The sequence below is a fragment of the Pristis pectinata genome, chromosome 1 (assembly GCF_009764475.1).
Source record: "Pristis pectinata isolate sPriPec2 chromosome 1, sPriPec2.1.pri, whole genome shotgun sequence".
Lineage (NCBI taxonomy): Eukaryota > Metazoa > Chordata > Chondrichthyes > Rhinopristiformes > Pristidae > Pristis > Pristis pectinata.
The window spans coordinates 15,762,156-15,777,901 of NC_067405.1; the positions used below are offsets into that span (position 1 = coordinate 15,762,156).

The following is a 15,746-nucleotide window of genomic DNA, read 5'->3' on the forward strand; positions in this document are numbered from 1 at the left end:
AATTTCAACTGTAGATTAATATGCTGCCACCTATGCTGTAGTACCCAGTTCTATTTTGGAAGAGGAAGTATTTTATTTAACTTTGCAGTCACCAGCATGTGCTTGTTAGTTCACTTACTTCGCTTCCATTGAAAATTATCACTCTCAATGCATATAAATTCAGATATCGGTCCTACCCAGTTTACAGATGCTTGACTTGTGTACAGTCCACTCATCTGAATGAGCATTTGGGAGACTGGTGAGCTGGATTTGCCAGTTCTTGACACTAACTGGAATTTTACCACATCAAACCCAGGAAGAATACATTCTAGTTAACACATTGATGTCCATTTTGCAAATCCTATCTTGAACCATCCAGGCCAGCAGCAATATCCATTTTAAAACTCAATAGCATTCAAAACCTTGTCTGCAGTAAAATCTTAAGAGTATCATTATTAGCTCAAGTTGGGCTCAGGCTAAATTGTTAATACCGGTTTTATTATTAAGAATGACCAAATCAGATGCTTCTCCAGATTATCTATTTCTGTGGGACAACACACCTTTGCGGGCATCTACCATGTGGGAACTCAGTTCATAGCTGTATTTCTGACTTGCAATAGAACTCTGCTGTAACCGGGGGTGGGTGGGGGGGGGAAACCTATAATGCTATTGACGGCAACATACAGGATTGGAAAATTATGTAGTCCATTGACTTATCGCCTAGTCTAATTGCATTCAGCCACTTTCAGTTATTTATTATGTCCACATTGTCTCTGGGAAGTGGGAAGAGATTGGGAGGGATGATTAAGAACAAATTGGAAAGAGGTTTTGAAGAAATTTTGAATTCTTGAGAACTGCATAGATCCTTAAGACCAAAGGATCTGGGCCACCATCTTTGGAGTCAGTGATGCGTATTACTCATTGGACTAGGTTTGCAAAAGTAAGAAAATGCTTTATTTTACTGAACAGGGCATTACACATGACACAGATTTTTGCAAAAGCTGAATATCTGAAATAAATGTTGGAAATACCTGTAGTATCTGTGGAGTACGATGTACATTTTAGTGGCCGCTTGCACCTTATGCATATGAAGTAGTACAAAATTGATTTTATCAGAATTTTTAACGTAGTTGACTCTTCCTTGCCGCTTCAGTTCAGGAGCAGTTGGGCTCATCAATAAATGCTGACATTGCTAGTGACGTCTATCCTTTGAATAAATAAAAAAAGTAGTCTTCTATGTGCATTTTTACGGTCATCTAAATGCTCCATAACAGTTGTATTTCAGTTGGCAGTGATGTTTATTCATTTGTACCTTATTCTTGATAATGTTACAAGTCAATAACCTGAAACACTCGTTGTTTGTCTCTACAGATTGCCTGACATGATTATTATGAGCATTTGATTTTTTTTATGCTTGAGTGTTTGATTGACAGGTCTATGCATTTATTGGCCATTTTATGCAAAATGTATTATTGTAGGATAATTTTCCTGAATCTTAATGTTAAAGCAATTTAATTGTTTTCTGCATCTGCTTTTGGTTCAAATTATCCTACTTTTAATGTTAATTGCATTGAAAAACATTCGCTTAGCCATGAAATTTGAGTGACCAATTGGATTTCGCTTTTATTTATGCACATGGAATAATGGTTAATACACTTGTATTTTCAGAATTTAACTGTAAATTATCCTTTCCAAATTGATTTGCATGTTTTGTGACATCAATTTAAAAATGACATGCAAAATATTCTGATATTCTAAGTTGTCCTTGAAACTCCTCTGGGTTGGCTCCTTTCTGGTTGTTCTTGTTACTTTCTCATACTAGTCTTCACTGAAGTAATCCAGCTTGGCTGAGATCAAGAACCTGACGTGGCATCTGCTTCGCATGGTGCACTTACTGCAGTGGGTATCAGGGGGACCTGAATACACATAACCCCTGTGTTACAGCAGCTTGGGTAATGGAAATTAGCCCTTATAGAATTCACAAATCATGTTGTGGGGGTGGGGGGGGGGGGTGTCTGTGGAGAGGTGGAGAACCATAGTATTTTTGTTTTCAGCTTTTTTTTGTTGACATGTGCGTAGATGATGTGACTTTGCATTTACAGAAAATTGTAATGTGGATGGTTTTCTAGGATTATTCTGCCCACCCCCAAATGCCCCTGTCACCTGTACATATTTCCATCTACATTACTACATTAAGGCACTGCGGGGGGGGGGGGGGAGAAGAAGTAATGTTCTAAAACAACCACCTTGTTATTTTAACTGAAGTACTGGCAGTCATTATCAGGATTGATACAAAGGACATTTTGCCTAAATGCAATGTGACCATGTTTTCCCACAAACATTTTTGTCATTTAATACCTCCAAGAACTGATGTGACAGTCAAAGATATAGCATACAAACAGGCTCTTCGACCCACCAAGTCCATGCTGAGCATCGCGCACTCATTTTTAAATTAATCCTACCATTATATTCTCCCCAGTTAGACACTTGAGGCAATTTACAGTGGCTAATTAACCTACCAACCTGCACAATTTTGGGATGTTTTCCCCTCTGGAGGAAAGCCAAACTGTCATTGGGAGAGTGGGCAATCTCCACGCAGTATAGGAAGTCAGGATCAAACCTGGGTCACTGGAACTGTGTGGTAGCAATGTTGCGTTGTGATTGACAAAAATGTTCTTTTCAATGTTTGTTCCTTTTGTATCTTACTATTCCAGACAATTAACTGTTTATAGTCAATTTACAGCTATAACTAATTCTAACATCCTTAAGTATCTGAAGAATTTCCTCATTAACTATTGATTTTATTTACATAGATCCTGTGTGGACAGTAATGACATCACGCTTCCGGTTGCCAGCTGGCAGGACTTACAATGTACGAGCATCTGAACTGGCTAGGGATAGACAACACACAGAAGTGGTGTGCAACGTACTTCTTCTGGATAACACTGTTCAAGCTTTCAAAGTTAATGTAAGTTGATGATTTTTTCTGAATTTGAAGCAGTTTTTTTTAATTGGCTTCCATTCAATAACTTTGGCGTACCTGCAGGAGGTTGATGAATGTTGAGGTGAGGGACTAAACAAATGGCAGTGCAGTGACTGGGTGAGTGTGCATTTTGTTCCCTTGTCTGATGTAATGTGATAAGTGTGCAGGGTGTTTGCTGTCTACTTCAGAATAGTGAGAAAGATTGCATAAAACTGCAGTTCACTGTCCAGTTTTGTTTTTGTTCTGGTACAGAACAAAAAAAAAGCATCAGATCCCACAGAGGTGTAGAGTTTGAGTACATGATCTCATTGCATGACAGTAGATTCTAGGGGTCATTTGGCTTTCTCCTGCTCAGAGTTGTGCTTGTACTTTAAAAGTGCTTCTGTGGAAGAAAATCAAGTCCATTTTGCTAGTTACGCTATTTGGATGCAGTATTTCAATTTTAGGGAATGACATTTTTGAAGTTGGCAGAAGACAACACTGTATAGAGAAATACCGTAGTCTATAGCAGTTATACCACCTTCAGTTGGAAGGCAATAATGAGAACAGGGGAATATTTCCTTTTCATTTTTGAAACTGGTGTAGTTTTTAGCAATAAAAATAAATGTGTAGCTAATTAACTTAATGGTGCATCTATTCCTTGAAGATTACATATGCTGATGAAGTCATTGTGCAGTGAGCAGTTTTGACTAAAGAGTAGATAGGTTTTCCCGTATCATCATCCTCCCATCATCAGTTAACATATGTCAGAGGAGACACGAGACTATAGAGGCTGGAATCTGGAGCAACAAACAATCTGCTGGAGGAACTCAGCAGCTCAAGCAACATCTGTGGGAGGGAAGGAATGGTTGATGCTGTGGGTTCAAACCCTGCATCGGGACTGCATCTGCATATGTCAGAACCTCAGTGCTGTGGCCTGGAAGGCTGTAAGGTTTTCACCTTCAATGTAGTGTTTTAGTATGATCAAAATAGTTTACACTCCCATCAGGAGGTTTGCAGTTTTAATTTTAAATTTTCCCATTTAATTAAGTATTGTAAAGGCTAGAACACTGAAAGGTATTTTGTTACCACTTTTCAAAATTCATTTCCATCATCACTGCTTGTTGCTTTTATTTCCATTGCTGCTGCATTTTTTCAACAGTAATTGGCTACTAATATAGTTATCCCTTGTATCAGAAAAGGCTTATCATTTGAACAAAGGTTGTGGGAACATTTTTGTTCATTGCTGGTGAGGGAAGACAGTTGTCATAATGGAAGGAAAATGGGGAGTCTGGAAATAAGGTACTCTTGTCTTTAAACACTATTGTTCTTGACAAAATTGCATAATCATTCAAGAAGCCCAAACTTCAATGGTGCACCTCTGACCATGTAGACATCATGGCCAAGAAAGCTCGCCAGCACCTCTACTTCCTCAGGAGGCTAAAGAAATTTGGTATGTCCACTTTGACACTGACCAACTTCTATCGATGCACCATAGAAGGCATCCTATCTGGATGCATCATGGCTTGGTATGGCAACTGCTCTGCCCAGGACTGCAAGAAACTGCAGAGCTGTGGACACAGCTCAGCACATCACAGAAACCAGCCTCCCCTCCATGGACTCTGTCTATACTTCTCGCTGACTCGATAAAGCAGCCAACATAATCAAAGCCCCACCCACCAAGGACGTTCTCTCTTCTCCTCCCCTTCTTCCCACCCTCTCCGCGCCCCCCTGTCCCAGAAGATACAAAAGCCTGAAAGAACGTACCACCAGGCTCAAGGACAGCTTCTATCCCACTGGTATAGGACTATTGAACAGTTCCCTAGTACGATAAGATGGACTCTTGACCTCTCAATCTACCTCATTATAACCTTACACCTTATTGTCTACCTGCACTGTACTTTCTCTGTAGCTGTGACACTTTACTTTGCATTCTGTATTGTTTTTACTCTACTACCTCAATGCACTATGTAATGAATTGATCTGTATGAATGGTATGCAAGACAAGTTTTTCACTGTATCTCAGTACAAGTAACAATAATAAACCAATTCCAATTCTTAAGAAGAATTTGTGTGGTTCAGAAACCTCATGCATTTTCTTTGGTTCATTATTTTCTTCACAAAGAAACCTTTCAACTGAGTTTTTGCCTTGTCTCTGGGTTGCTTTCAAGAAAAATACAAGTTGCCTTGGATTCCATTCTGATGCAAGTGCTTTAAGATGTGGTACTGAACTTGGAAAATATTAAGCTTGTAGTAGGCAATGACCATTGATGCATCTGGAAAAAAATTTTCTGTGAGTGAGTGTAGTATTAAAAGTTGCACCTCATCTTCCTAGTACTTCGGTATTGAATTTTTTTGTTCCACTGTATCCACTGTTAATACCACAATTACAGCCCCTCTACCAAACTGCATTAACCTAACATTTTTTTGTCATTTTCAATTTTACATATCGAACTATTCAGACAAGGAAAGACTCAGTTTAGAGTATTATCTTGATATAAACTCTTCTATTCTGATATTGGGCATTCTATAGTTAACCTAAAACCAGAAGGGCAGGCAGGTGTAATAGATCAGTGTTCTTATTCCAGGTCATGGTACGGCAGCTTCTGCTTGTATAAAAAAAATTGTGCAGACTTTAAGTGTATCCAAGTAAGATACCTATGATGTGCCCATACTTGAATTTATTGCTCAAGATGGAACTTGACCAGTAAACACTCGATTAGTGGAGCTGTCTCCCTGTAAGAAATCAATGTTTTCAAATGAGAAAAGAAACACACTATTTGGATAATGTATCAAGAAAGGAGAGACTTTGGCTGGTGTAAATGTACCATTGTTCCGGTCCTGAACACAATACTCCGGTCAGGCAGGATCCCTATGGTTAATGTTTCCGATCTGTGACCTTTCATCAAAGGGGAATATTATTAACAATAATGGTGAGGAAAGAGAAAGAACAAACAGCAAGGGCTGTGAAAGGGGTAAGAGAAATAACTAAAGGTTGATAATGTAATGTGAAAGGGGGAGGAGAAATAAAAGGTTAACAATGTAATATGAAATGTGAAACTGGGGCAAGTACAGAAACAAAGGTTGATCCAGAAGCAAGAGAAATGGGAGCAGAATTAGTACCTTCAGTAGGACTGTAGTAGTTCAAGAAGATGACATGATCATTTCAATTGTAGTTAATGATGGGTGCTGTTCTTGAAGGCAAGGTCCAGATCTCTCAAAAAACTTCAGAAAGGATAATCTGAAATGATGAAGTCCCTGTTGTAGAGGGGGATAATGTAGATAGTAGCAAGTGGCAAGAATGAAGGTTTAAAAAGAGAGAAGTCATAATTTAGGTGTGTTAAGTATACTATCAGAATATATAAGGCATTAATTCTGGAAGATGGATGGCACACTTGTGCTATAGGTTGTGCAGCTGTGCCACAACTTCAGCCTCTGATTTTGACTTCCAGTGCTGGCTGTATAGAGTTTGCACATTCTCCTTGTGACTGTGTGGGTTTCCCCTGGGTTTTGGTTTCCTCTCACAGCTCAAAGACTGCTAGGTTAATTGGTTATTGTAAATTGCTTCAAGTGCAGTTTGGAGAATCGGAGTTTTGAGAGAATAGGTAACGGAAATAATTTGGGGAATGGAATTAATCTGTAGTTAACATAGACTTAACAGGCTCAGTGGTTACCCTCTCCACCATTAGGATAAATGGAAAATATGAAAAACCAAAGTCTAAAGTTCAATCTCAGGTTCCCACCTGTTTTAAGAAGACCACTGTCATCTTGGTGCTGAAGAAAAGCAAGATAACATGCTTCAATGACTACCGACCAGTGGCTCTGACATCCACCATCGTGAAGTGCTTTGAGAGGTTGGTCATGGCATGCATCAACTGTAGCCTCCCAGACAATCTGGACCCACTGCAATTTTCCTGTCGCCGAAACAGGTCTACAGCGGATGCCATCTCCCTGGCCCTACACTCAGCTCCTGAGCATCTGTACAATAAAGACACCTATGTTAGACTATTGTTTATTGAGTACAGCTTTGCCTTCAATACAATAACCCCAAGCAAGCTTGTCACCAAACTCTGAGACCTAGAACTCAACACCCCCCTCTGTAACTGGATCCTTGACTTTCTAACAAACAGACCGCAATCAATGAGGATAGGCAGCAATACCTCTGGCACGATTATTCTCAACACTGGTGCCCCACAAGGCTGCGTCCTCAGCCATCTACTCTACTCCCTATACACTCATGACTGTGTGGCCAGATTCTGCTCTAACTCCATCTACAAGTTTGCAGATGATTCCAACGTTGCAGGCTGTATCTCAAGCAGTGATAAGTCGGAATACAGGAAGGAGATAGAGAGCTTAGTGGAATGGTGTAATGACAACCTTTCCCTCAATGTCAGCAAAACAAAAGAGCTGGTCATTGACTTCAGGAAAGGGGGCGGTGTACATGCATCTATCTACATCAATGGTGCTGAGGTCGAGAGGATTGAGAGCTTCAAGTTCCTGGGAGTGAACATCACCAACAGCCTGTCCTAGTCAAATCACGTAGATGCCACGGCCAAAAAGCTCACCAGCACCTCTACTTCCTCAGGAGGCTAAAGAAATTTTGTTTGTCCCCTTTGATTCTCACCAACTTCTATCGATGCACCATAGAAAGCATCCTATCTGGATGCACCACGGCTTGGTACGGCAACTGCTCTGCCCAGGACTGCAAGAAACTGCATTGTGGATGCGGCCCAGCGCATCATGGACACCAGCCTCCCCTCCTTGGACTCTGTCTTTACCTCTCGTTGTCTTGGTGAAGCAGCTAGCATAATCAAAGACCTCACCCACCCGGGACATTCTCTCTTCTCTCCTCTTCCATCAGGTAGAAGATACAGGAGCCTGAGGGCACGTACCAGCAGACTTAAGGACAGCTTCTACCCCACAGTGATAAGACTATTGAATGGTTCCCTTATACAATGAGATGGACTATGACCTCACGATCTACCTTGTTGTGACCTTGCACCTGAAAGGTGCTTGGGAAGCTGAAAGGTCTGAAGGTGGGTAAGTCACCTGGACCGGATGGACTACACCCCAGGGTTCTGAAAGAGGTAGCTGAAGAGATTGTGGAGGCATTAGTAGTGTTCCTTCAAGAATCACTAGATTCAGGAATGGTTCCAGAGGACTGGAAAATTGCAAACGTCACTCCACTCTTTAATAAGGGAGGGAGGCAAAAGACAGGAAATCATAGGCCAGTTAGCCTGACTTCAGTGATTGGTAAAATATTAGAGTCCATTATTAAGGATGAGCTTTTGGGGTACTTGGAAGCACATGATAAAATAGGCCAAAGTCAGCATGGTTTCCTTAAGGGGAAATCTTACCTGACAAATCTATTGGAATTCTTTGAGGAAGTAACAGGCAGGATAGACAAAGAGTCAGTGGATGTTATTTACGTGGATTTTCAGAAGGCCTTTGACAAGGTGCCGCACATGAGGCTGCTAAAAAAAGATAGGAGCCCGTGGTATTCCAGGAAAGGTACAAGCATGGATAGAAGATTGGCTGACTGGCAAGAAGGCAAAGAGTGGAATAAAGGAGGCCTTTTCTGGTTGGCTGCCAGTGACTAGTGGTGTTCATCGGGTTGGTTTTGGATCCACTACTTTTCACGTTATATGTCAATGATCTGGATGAAGGAATTGATGGCTTTGTGGCCAAGTTTGTGGATGATACAAAGATAAGTGGAGGGGCTGGTAGTGTTGAGGAAGCAGGGAGTCTGCAGAAGGACTTAGACAGGTTGGGAGAATGGTCAAAGAGGTGGCAGATGGAATACAGTGTAGGGAAGTGTACAGTCTTGCACTTTGGTGGAAGGAATAAAGGCGTAAACTATTCTCTAAATGGGGAGTGAATTCAGAAATCAAAGGGACTTGGGAGTCCTAGTGCAGGATTCCCTAAAGGTTAACTTGCAGGTTGAGTCGATAGTAAGGAAGAGAAATGCAATGTTAGCATTCATTTCAAGAGGACTAGATAGTAAAAGCAAAGATGTTATGCTGAGGCTTTATAAGGTGTTGGTCACACCATATTTGAAGAATTCTGAGCAGTTTTGGGCCCTATATCTAAGGAAGGATATGCTGGCATTGGAGATGGTCCAGAGGAGGTTTACGAGAATGATCTGGGGAATGAATGGGTTAGTATATGAGGAGCATTTGATGGCTCTGGGCCTATATTCGCTGGAGTTGAGAAGGATAAGGGGGTATCTCATGAATATTGGAAGGCCTGGATAGAGTGGACGTGAAGCGGATGTTTTCAGTAGTGGGAGAGCCTGGGACTAGAGGGCACAGCCTCAGAATAGAAGGACGTCCCTTAGAACAGATGAGGAAATTCTTTAGCTTGGGGTGGTGAAACTCCTGAAATTCATTGCCACAGACTGCTGTGGAGGCCAAGTCACTGAGTATATTTAGAGCAGAGGTTGATAGGTTCTTGATTAGTGAGGGCATCAAAGTTTACAGGAAAAAGGCAGGAGAATGGGGTTGAGAGGGGAAAAATACATCAGCCATGATCAAATGGCAGAGCAGACTCAAAGGGCCAAATGGCCTAATTCTGCTCCTGTGTCTTATGGTAACATTTACAATGCACTTGGACAGGTACACGGATAGAAAAAGTTTAGAGGTAGATGGGACTAACTTAGATAGGAAATGTTGGTTGGCGTGGAACATTTGGGCAGAAGGGCCTGTTTCTGTGCTGAATGACTCTAGTACTTTTTAATTTGCATAATTTGCCAGACCCAGATAAAATGTATCCCAAGCTCTTGAGAGAAGATGGATATAACTCGGGCTCTTATTTTCTAAAGCTCTATATATTGGTATGGGGCCAGGAGACTGGAATGTTGGTGAAGTGGCACTGTTATCTTAAAAACAGAAATCTTACAGTTATCTTAAAAACAAAAACAGAAAAACAGGGTAATGTTCTCGAGGTTGTAGATATTCAAGAGAGAGGATGCGTTGAAGTTGTTAAATAATATCAAGACAGATAAATCTCCGGGGCCTGACGGGATATTCCCCAGGCTGCTTTGAGAGGCGAGGGAGGAGATTGAACCGCTGGTAAGGATCTTTGAGTCCTCGTTGTCCATGGGGATGGTGCCGGAGGATTGGAGGGTGGCGAATGTTGTCCCCTTGTTCAAAAAAGGTATTAGGGATAGTCTAGGGAACTACAGACCGGTGAGTCTCATGTCTGTGGGGGTAAGCTGTTAGAAAGGATTCTAAGGGATAGGATCTATGAACACCTGGAGAATCATGGACTGATTAGGGACAGCCAGCATGGCTTTGTGAAGGGAAGATCTTGCCTCACAAGCCTGATAGGGTTCTTTGAGGAGGTGACGAGGAAGATTGATGAGGGTAGTGCAGTGGATGTGGTCTATATGGATTTTAGTAAGGCATTTGATAAGGTTCCTCATGGTAGGCTTCTTTAGAAGGTCAGAGACCAAGGGATCCAGGGAAGCTTGGCTGTGTGAATTAGGAATTGGCTTGCCTGTAGAAAGCAGAGGGTTGTGGTGGAGGGAGTGCCCTCGGATTGGAGGGCAGTGACTAGTGGAGTCCTGCAGGGATCGGTTCTGGGACCTCTACTTTTTGTGATATTTATAGATGACTTAGATGAGGGGGGTGGAAGGCTGGGTTAGTAAGTTTGCGGACGACACAAAGATTGGTGGTGTTGTGGATAGTGTGGAGGGCTGTCGGAGCTTACAGAGGGATATTGATAGGATGCAAAGCTGGGCTGACAAGTGGCAGATGGAGTTCAATCCGGAGAAGTGTGAGGTGGTACACTTTGGAAGGACAAACTCCAGGGCAGAGTACAAGGTAAATGGCAAGGTACTTAGCAGTGTGGAGGAGCAGAGGGATCTGGGGGTTCATATTCACAGTTCACTGAAAGTTTCCTCACAGGTGGAAAGAGCAGTTAAGAAGGCCTGTGGGATGTTAGCTTTCATAAGTCGTGGGATTGAGTTTAAGAGCTGCGAAGTGACAATGCAGCTTTACAAATCTCTAGTTAGACCACACTTAGAGTACTGTGTTCAGTTCTGGTCGCTGCATTATAGGAAGGATGTGGAGGCATTGGAGGGGGTGCAGAGGAGATTTACCAGGATGCTGCCTGGATTAGGGCATATGGAATATGAGGAGAGGCTTAAGGTGCTAGGGCTTTATTCACTGGAAAGGAGGAGGATGGGAGGAGACATGATAGAGACATAAAATATTGAGAGGAATAGATAGAGTAGACAGTCAGCACCTCCTTCCCAGGGCACCAATGCTCAAGACGAGAGGGCATGGCTTTAAGGTCATGGGTGGGAGGTTCAGGGGAGATGTCAGGGGGAGGTTTTTCACCCAGAGAGTGGTTGGTGCATGGAATGCCACTTCCTGGGGTGGTGGTGGAGGCAGATACATTGGACAGGTTCAAGAGTTTGTTGGATAGGCATATGGAGGAATGTGAGATAGAGGGATATGCGGGAGGAAAGGGTTAGATAGTGTGAGGGTGGTTTGATGGATGGCACAACATGGTGGGCCGAAGGGCCTGTTTTGTGCTGTATGGTTCTATGGAAATGGATGGTCTGAGTAACTGCTGGTCATAAAGTTGCACCATAAAGTTGTGAAAAAGGTATGCTCATGAAGTGGAGAGACAACCTCTAAGTTTGGGGGAATAATGAGATTGGGTGACATTGGAAATGTATGACATGCTCCACCTGTGACTTTTACCACACTCCCAGACCACTGGAATCGTATGTTTTGCTAGATTTTCTACACTTCCCTTCTCTGCTGTTCTACTCTGGTCATTTATGCACTTTCTGGCCTTGCATCTGAATGATTGGCTGGTCCACATTTTCTCTATGTAGGCTTCTTGCACCATTTTTGATTCATTTCCTCCATGTAATATTTTTTTTAACCCTTGTCCAATTCCATGTCTGTTCCCCATTCCATCTTAAAAATGTTGTATTTTCCAGCACTAACAGATTACTTAATGAATTTTCACACCTTTATACAGAATTGTTGTCTTAATGTATTTTGTGATTTTATCCTTCCTAGTTTAGTATCTGATTCTCTAGCTTATTCTTAATAGAAAAAATCAGAACCTTGTGTTTTTAGAGCTTAAATTTACAGCTTGTCAGACTGAAGCTGTTCTCTGATAAATAGCTGGAAGTACTTAGTATCGAAAGCTTTTCTGTCTTTCGCAGCTTCATGCTTTTCCTTGTCCACAGCATTCTCAGAATCCAGTTTAGAGAAAAATCTGATTGAAATGTTTCATCAGTCAAATGTTCAAAAATTTTTAAATAGAATTAACAAATCTAGAGGTGAGAGAATTTGCATCTGTAGATGAACATTAAGCAGCCTGGTTAATCATGTATACGATTTTGCAATCTCCAGATACACCCTGTCCCATCAGCAGGACAAAGCACAGAGTGGTATTAAAGACCTATTATTTGGAATAGCCCTTGGAGTACTCAACATTGGCTTCCAGACACTATGCAGTCTCAAGATATTAGGTCAAACAAGGACAAGGAAATGTGATTAACACCACCTCCCTCCCTCCGCTGATCAGAGCTCCTTCACACTTAACAGTACTTGAAAGGACGTGTTGCTGAGTTACTGGTATTAGGGACACTGAAAAAAGCAGATTTGCATAAACACCTCTTACTAATATGGTGAATGTTCAACATAACTCAGTGTAACTGAATATTGACTAGACAATTGCTCATTTGAGGTTTGAAAGTCTAACCTCTATGAAAACCAATTGTTGCTGTTTTGACTAGTACAGTGTAACCAGAATAAACTTTGTTCATTAAATCAGGATAATACTGATCTTATTATCATATAATTTGAAATCAGTTAATGTTTTAGGACAAACATTTGCAATAAGTCTACTGTTATTTTTTGTTCTTAAATGTCAGCCTTTTTATGCTGCTGGTTGTCAGAACACTAAGCCAGCATGAATGTAGGATTTCTGAATAGATATCTGAAATTGTGTACGTTTTGCTAAATCGTTAATGTTTGAAATATTTGCACATGTAATTGGTAGCATGTAGCTCTCGTGTCTTTTTTTGTTCACAGGGTGTGGATATCACTGGTAAGAACATGCAAAATAAAAGCAGGGCTAGTCCATTTGATCACTAGCACCTACTCCACCTTTCAGCAAGATGATGGCTAATCTTTCATCTCAGCAACATTCTGCTATATCAACCCCGTATCCCTCCATTCCCTTTAATATCTGAAATATCAAAAATGCTGACAACTAAGCATCCACAGCCTTTTTGGGTAGAGAATTCCATAAATTCAGTACCCTCTGGATGATGGAATTCCCCACAATGCAGTCTTGAATGGCCAGCCCTCTAACTGTGCTCCCTAATTTGAGATAATCCAATCAGGAAACAACATCCCTGCATCTCCCTTAGCAAACCTGTATGAATTTGTTTTAGTGAAAGTATAGGACCAGTCTGCTTGATCTCTTTGTAACTTATTCCTCCTAAACCAGGAGTTAAATCTGTTGAACCCTCATTGTACTCTTTTGCAGCTAATCCTATCTTGGACTCACCAGGGTTCTATCTAATAGCAGTATTCTCTACTCTTCTATTCAAATCCCTTTGCAATGAATACAAACATACTGTTTGTCTTTCTAATTGTTTACTGTAACTGTTAGCTTTGATTTTTGTACAAGGAAACCACTTTTCTGTTATTGCGGGTGACCTCATTTTCCACATTCCATCTGCTATGTCCAAACCAATTTACTTAGCTCTTCAGTGTTTCCCTGCCTTCCCAGGACATCTTACTTCCATCTACTGGTGTATTATCACCAACCTTGGATATATTATCCTTGGTCCTAATCAGTGATACAGATGGTGAAAATCTGGGGCTACCAGCACTGATCTCTGTTGCACCCATTTCCCAACCTGAAAGAGGCTTTTCTGTTAACCCTTGATCCAGTTATATTATTCCCAATCCTATCTTTATAGTGGCACCTTCATCAAAGGCCTTCTGAAGGTTCAATTATACCAAATCCACTGGTTCCCCCTTCTAATTACAACCTGAAAGCTCATGGTAGATTTGTCAATCATGGTTTGCCATCCATAAATTCAGTTGGTTTGGTCCCTTACAAGTTGATTGCAATGCCAACTTCTATTGTCCATCCCCAAAATGCCCGTGAGTCTGTTAGGATTTGCATTTCTACCATATCAAAGGACAGTAGATTTCCTTCCCTGAAAGACCACAATGAGCAAAATGGGTCTTTGCATCAAAACAGTGGCTTCATGATAGTCATTGCCCTTTGTGACTTTCTGCCATTTAATTTTCTGAGTCATTTATTACTGTGTCATCAGTCAGGTCATTTCAATTTTCCATAAATGTGTTACACCACATTTGTTCTCTACTTGCCCATTTATTCTGGGATTTTTATTTTCCATTGTACTGTGAAGTGATTACTGTGCTTCTATGGGTCAGATAATTGTATTGTAACTACTAGCTCCAGGTCATAAATTTATTGATTGTCCATTAAGTAAACAAGCTCCTTCATTTATGGAAACAGCCCAGTTACATTCTATGTGGAGGATTGGCACAATGTCATGGTCTAATATTGAAAGCTGCAGGTAATCCTATTTATTGTTTCCAATGTTGTGATATGAGCATCACTGGAAAGGTCAGCATGTATTACCTGTCACTAATTTCCCTTGAAGTTGGTGAACCACTATCTTGAACCTTATGGTGAGCCTTCCCCAAGATGATGGGTAGGCAGTTCAAAGTTTTGATCCTGCTGCGTTGGCATGTATCTAGATTTACCAGAGCCTTTACACGGACTTAACTGGCTTGATCGTAGTTTATTTTAAGCAGTGATTATGATGTAAACCAAGTTTTCTAAATTTAATCTGTTGCTTGTAAGCTGCTTGATGACCTAAGGCCTCTCTATAATGGGTCTAAGACTTGAGTTTAATAATGAGACTTGATGTTAACTGAAGCTCAACGAAAGTGTTTGAGAACCTATCGTGCTCTTGTACTCTTAGTTGTTTGGTGATTTATGTCTTTGTCATTGAAGCTGATCATTTTTGTGGAGTTTCTTAAAATATGACGGTTGGATAGATGGAGTGGAAGCTTCCTTCAAAGCAGAAGTGTTGACTCATATTTGTCCGCAAGTCAATGCAAGATGATTTCAAATTTATCAGTCATACAACATGGAAACAGGTAATTTTGTCCACCACTTCCATGCAGACCAGCAGATACTCATCTGTATTAATCCCAAGTTCCAGGACTGGGCCCTTAGCCTTCTACAGCTAGGCAATTCAAGTGCTTGACTAGACACTTAAATGTTGTCGACATCTTTGCTTCTGCCATTCTCACCAGCAGTGCCTTCCAGTTATTCATCACAGGTGAGAAAGGTCTCCTACTGATCCCCCTCTAAATCCCTTGCATCTTACCCTAGATCTGTCTTCTAGTTTTATCTACCTCTGATACGGGGAAAGGTTTCCTGGAGTCTACCCTATCTATACTCATAATTTTATAAACCTTAATCATGTCCCCCTTTAATCTCTGCTCCAGAAAAAACTGACCTAACCTCTCCAGTCTCCTGTTGTATCTAAAATGCTTCATCCCAGGAAACCTGGTGAATCTCCTGTCTCCTCTCCATGCTATCGCATCCCATCTTATAGTGTGGTGATCAGAACTGCAGGCAGTACGCCAGCTGAGGTCTGACCAATGTTTCATCAAGTTGGAACATAACCTCCTTGCCCATACACTGCCTTACCCATGTTACCTTCCTGTGCTGCCAGCTTTAAGGATCTTAGGACTTGCACATTATGGTCCATCTGTTT

At 41.2% G+C, this 15,746-nt stretch overlaps 1 protein-coding gene across 2 annotated transcripts in view; it reads left to right on the forward strand.

Annotated features, from left to right (window-relative positions):
• ptpn4a (protein tyrosine phosphatase non-receptor type 4a) overlaps positions 1-15,746 on the forward strand; it is a 179,017-nt gene that overhangs the window by 56,358 nt on the left and 106,913 nt on the right. For both annotated transcript variants that reach the window (XM_052010826.1, XM_052010835.1), the window contains one exon: positions 2,793-2,947. In XM_052010826.1, the coding sequence (XP_051866786.1) occupies positions 2,793-2,947 (155 nt within the window). The remainder of the gene's footprint in view (positions 1-2,792; positions 2,948-15,746) is intronic.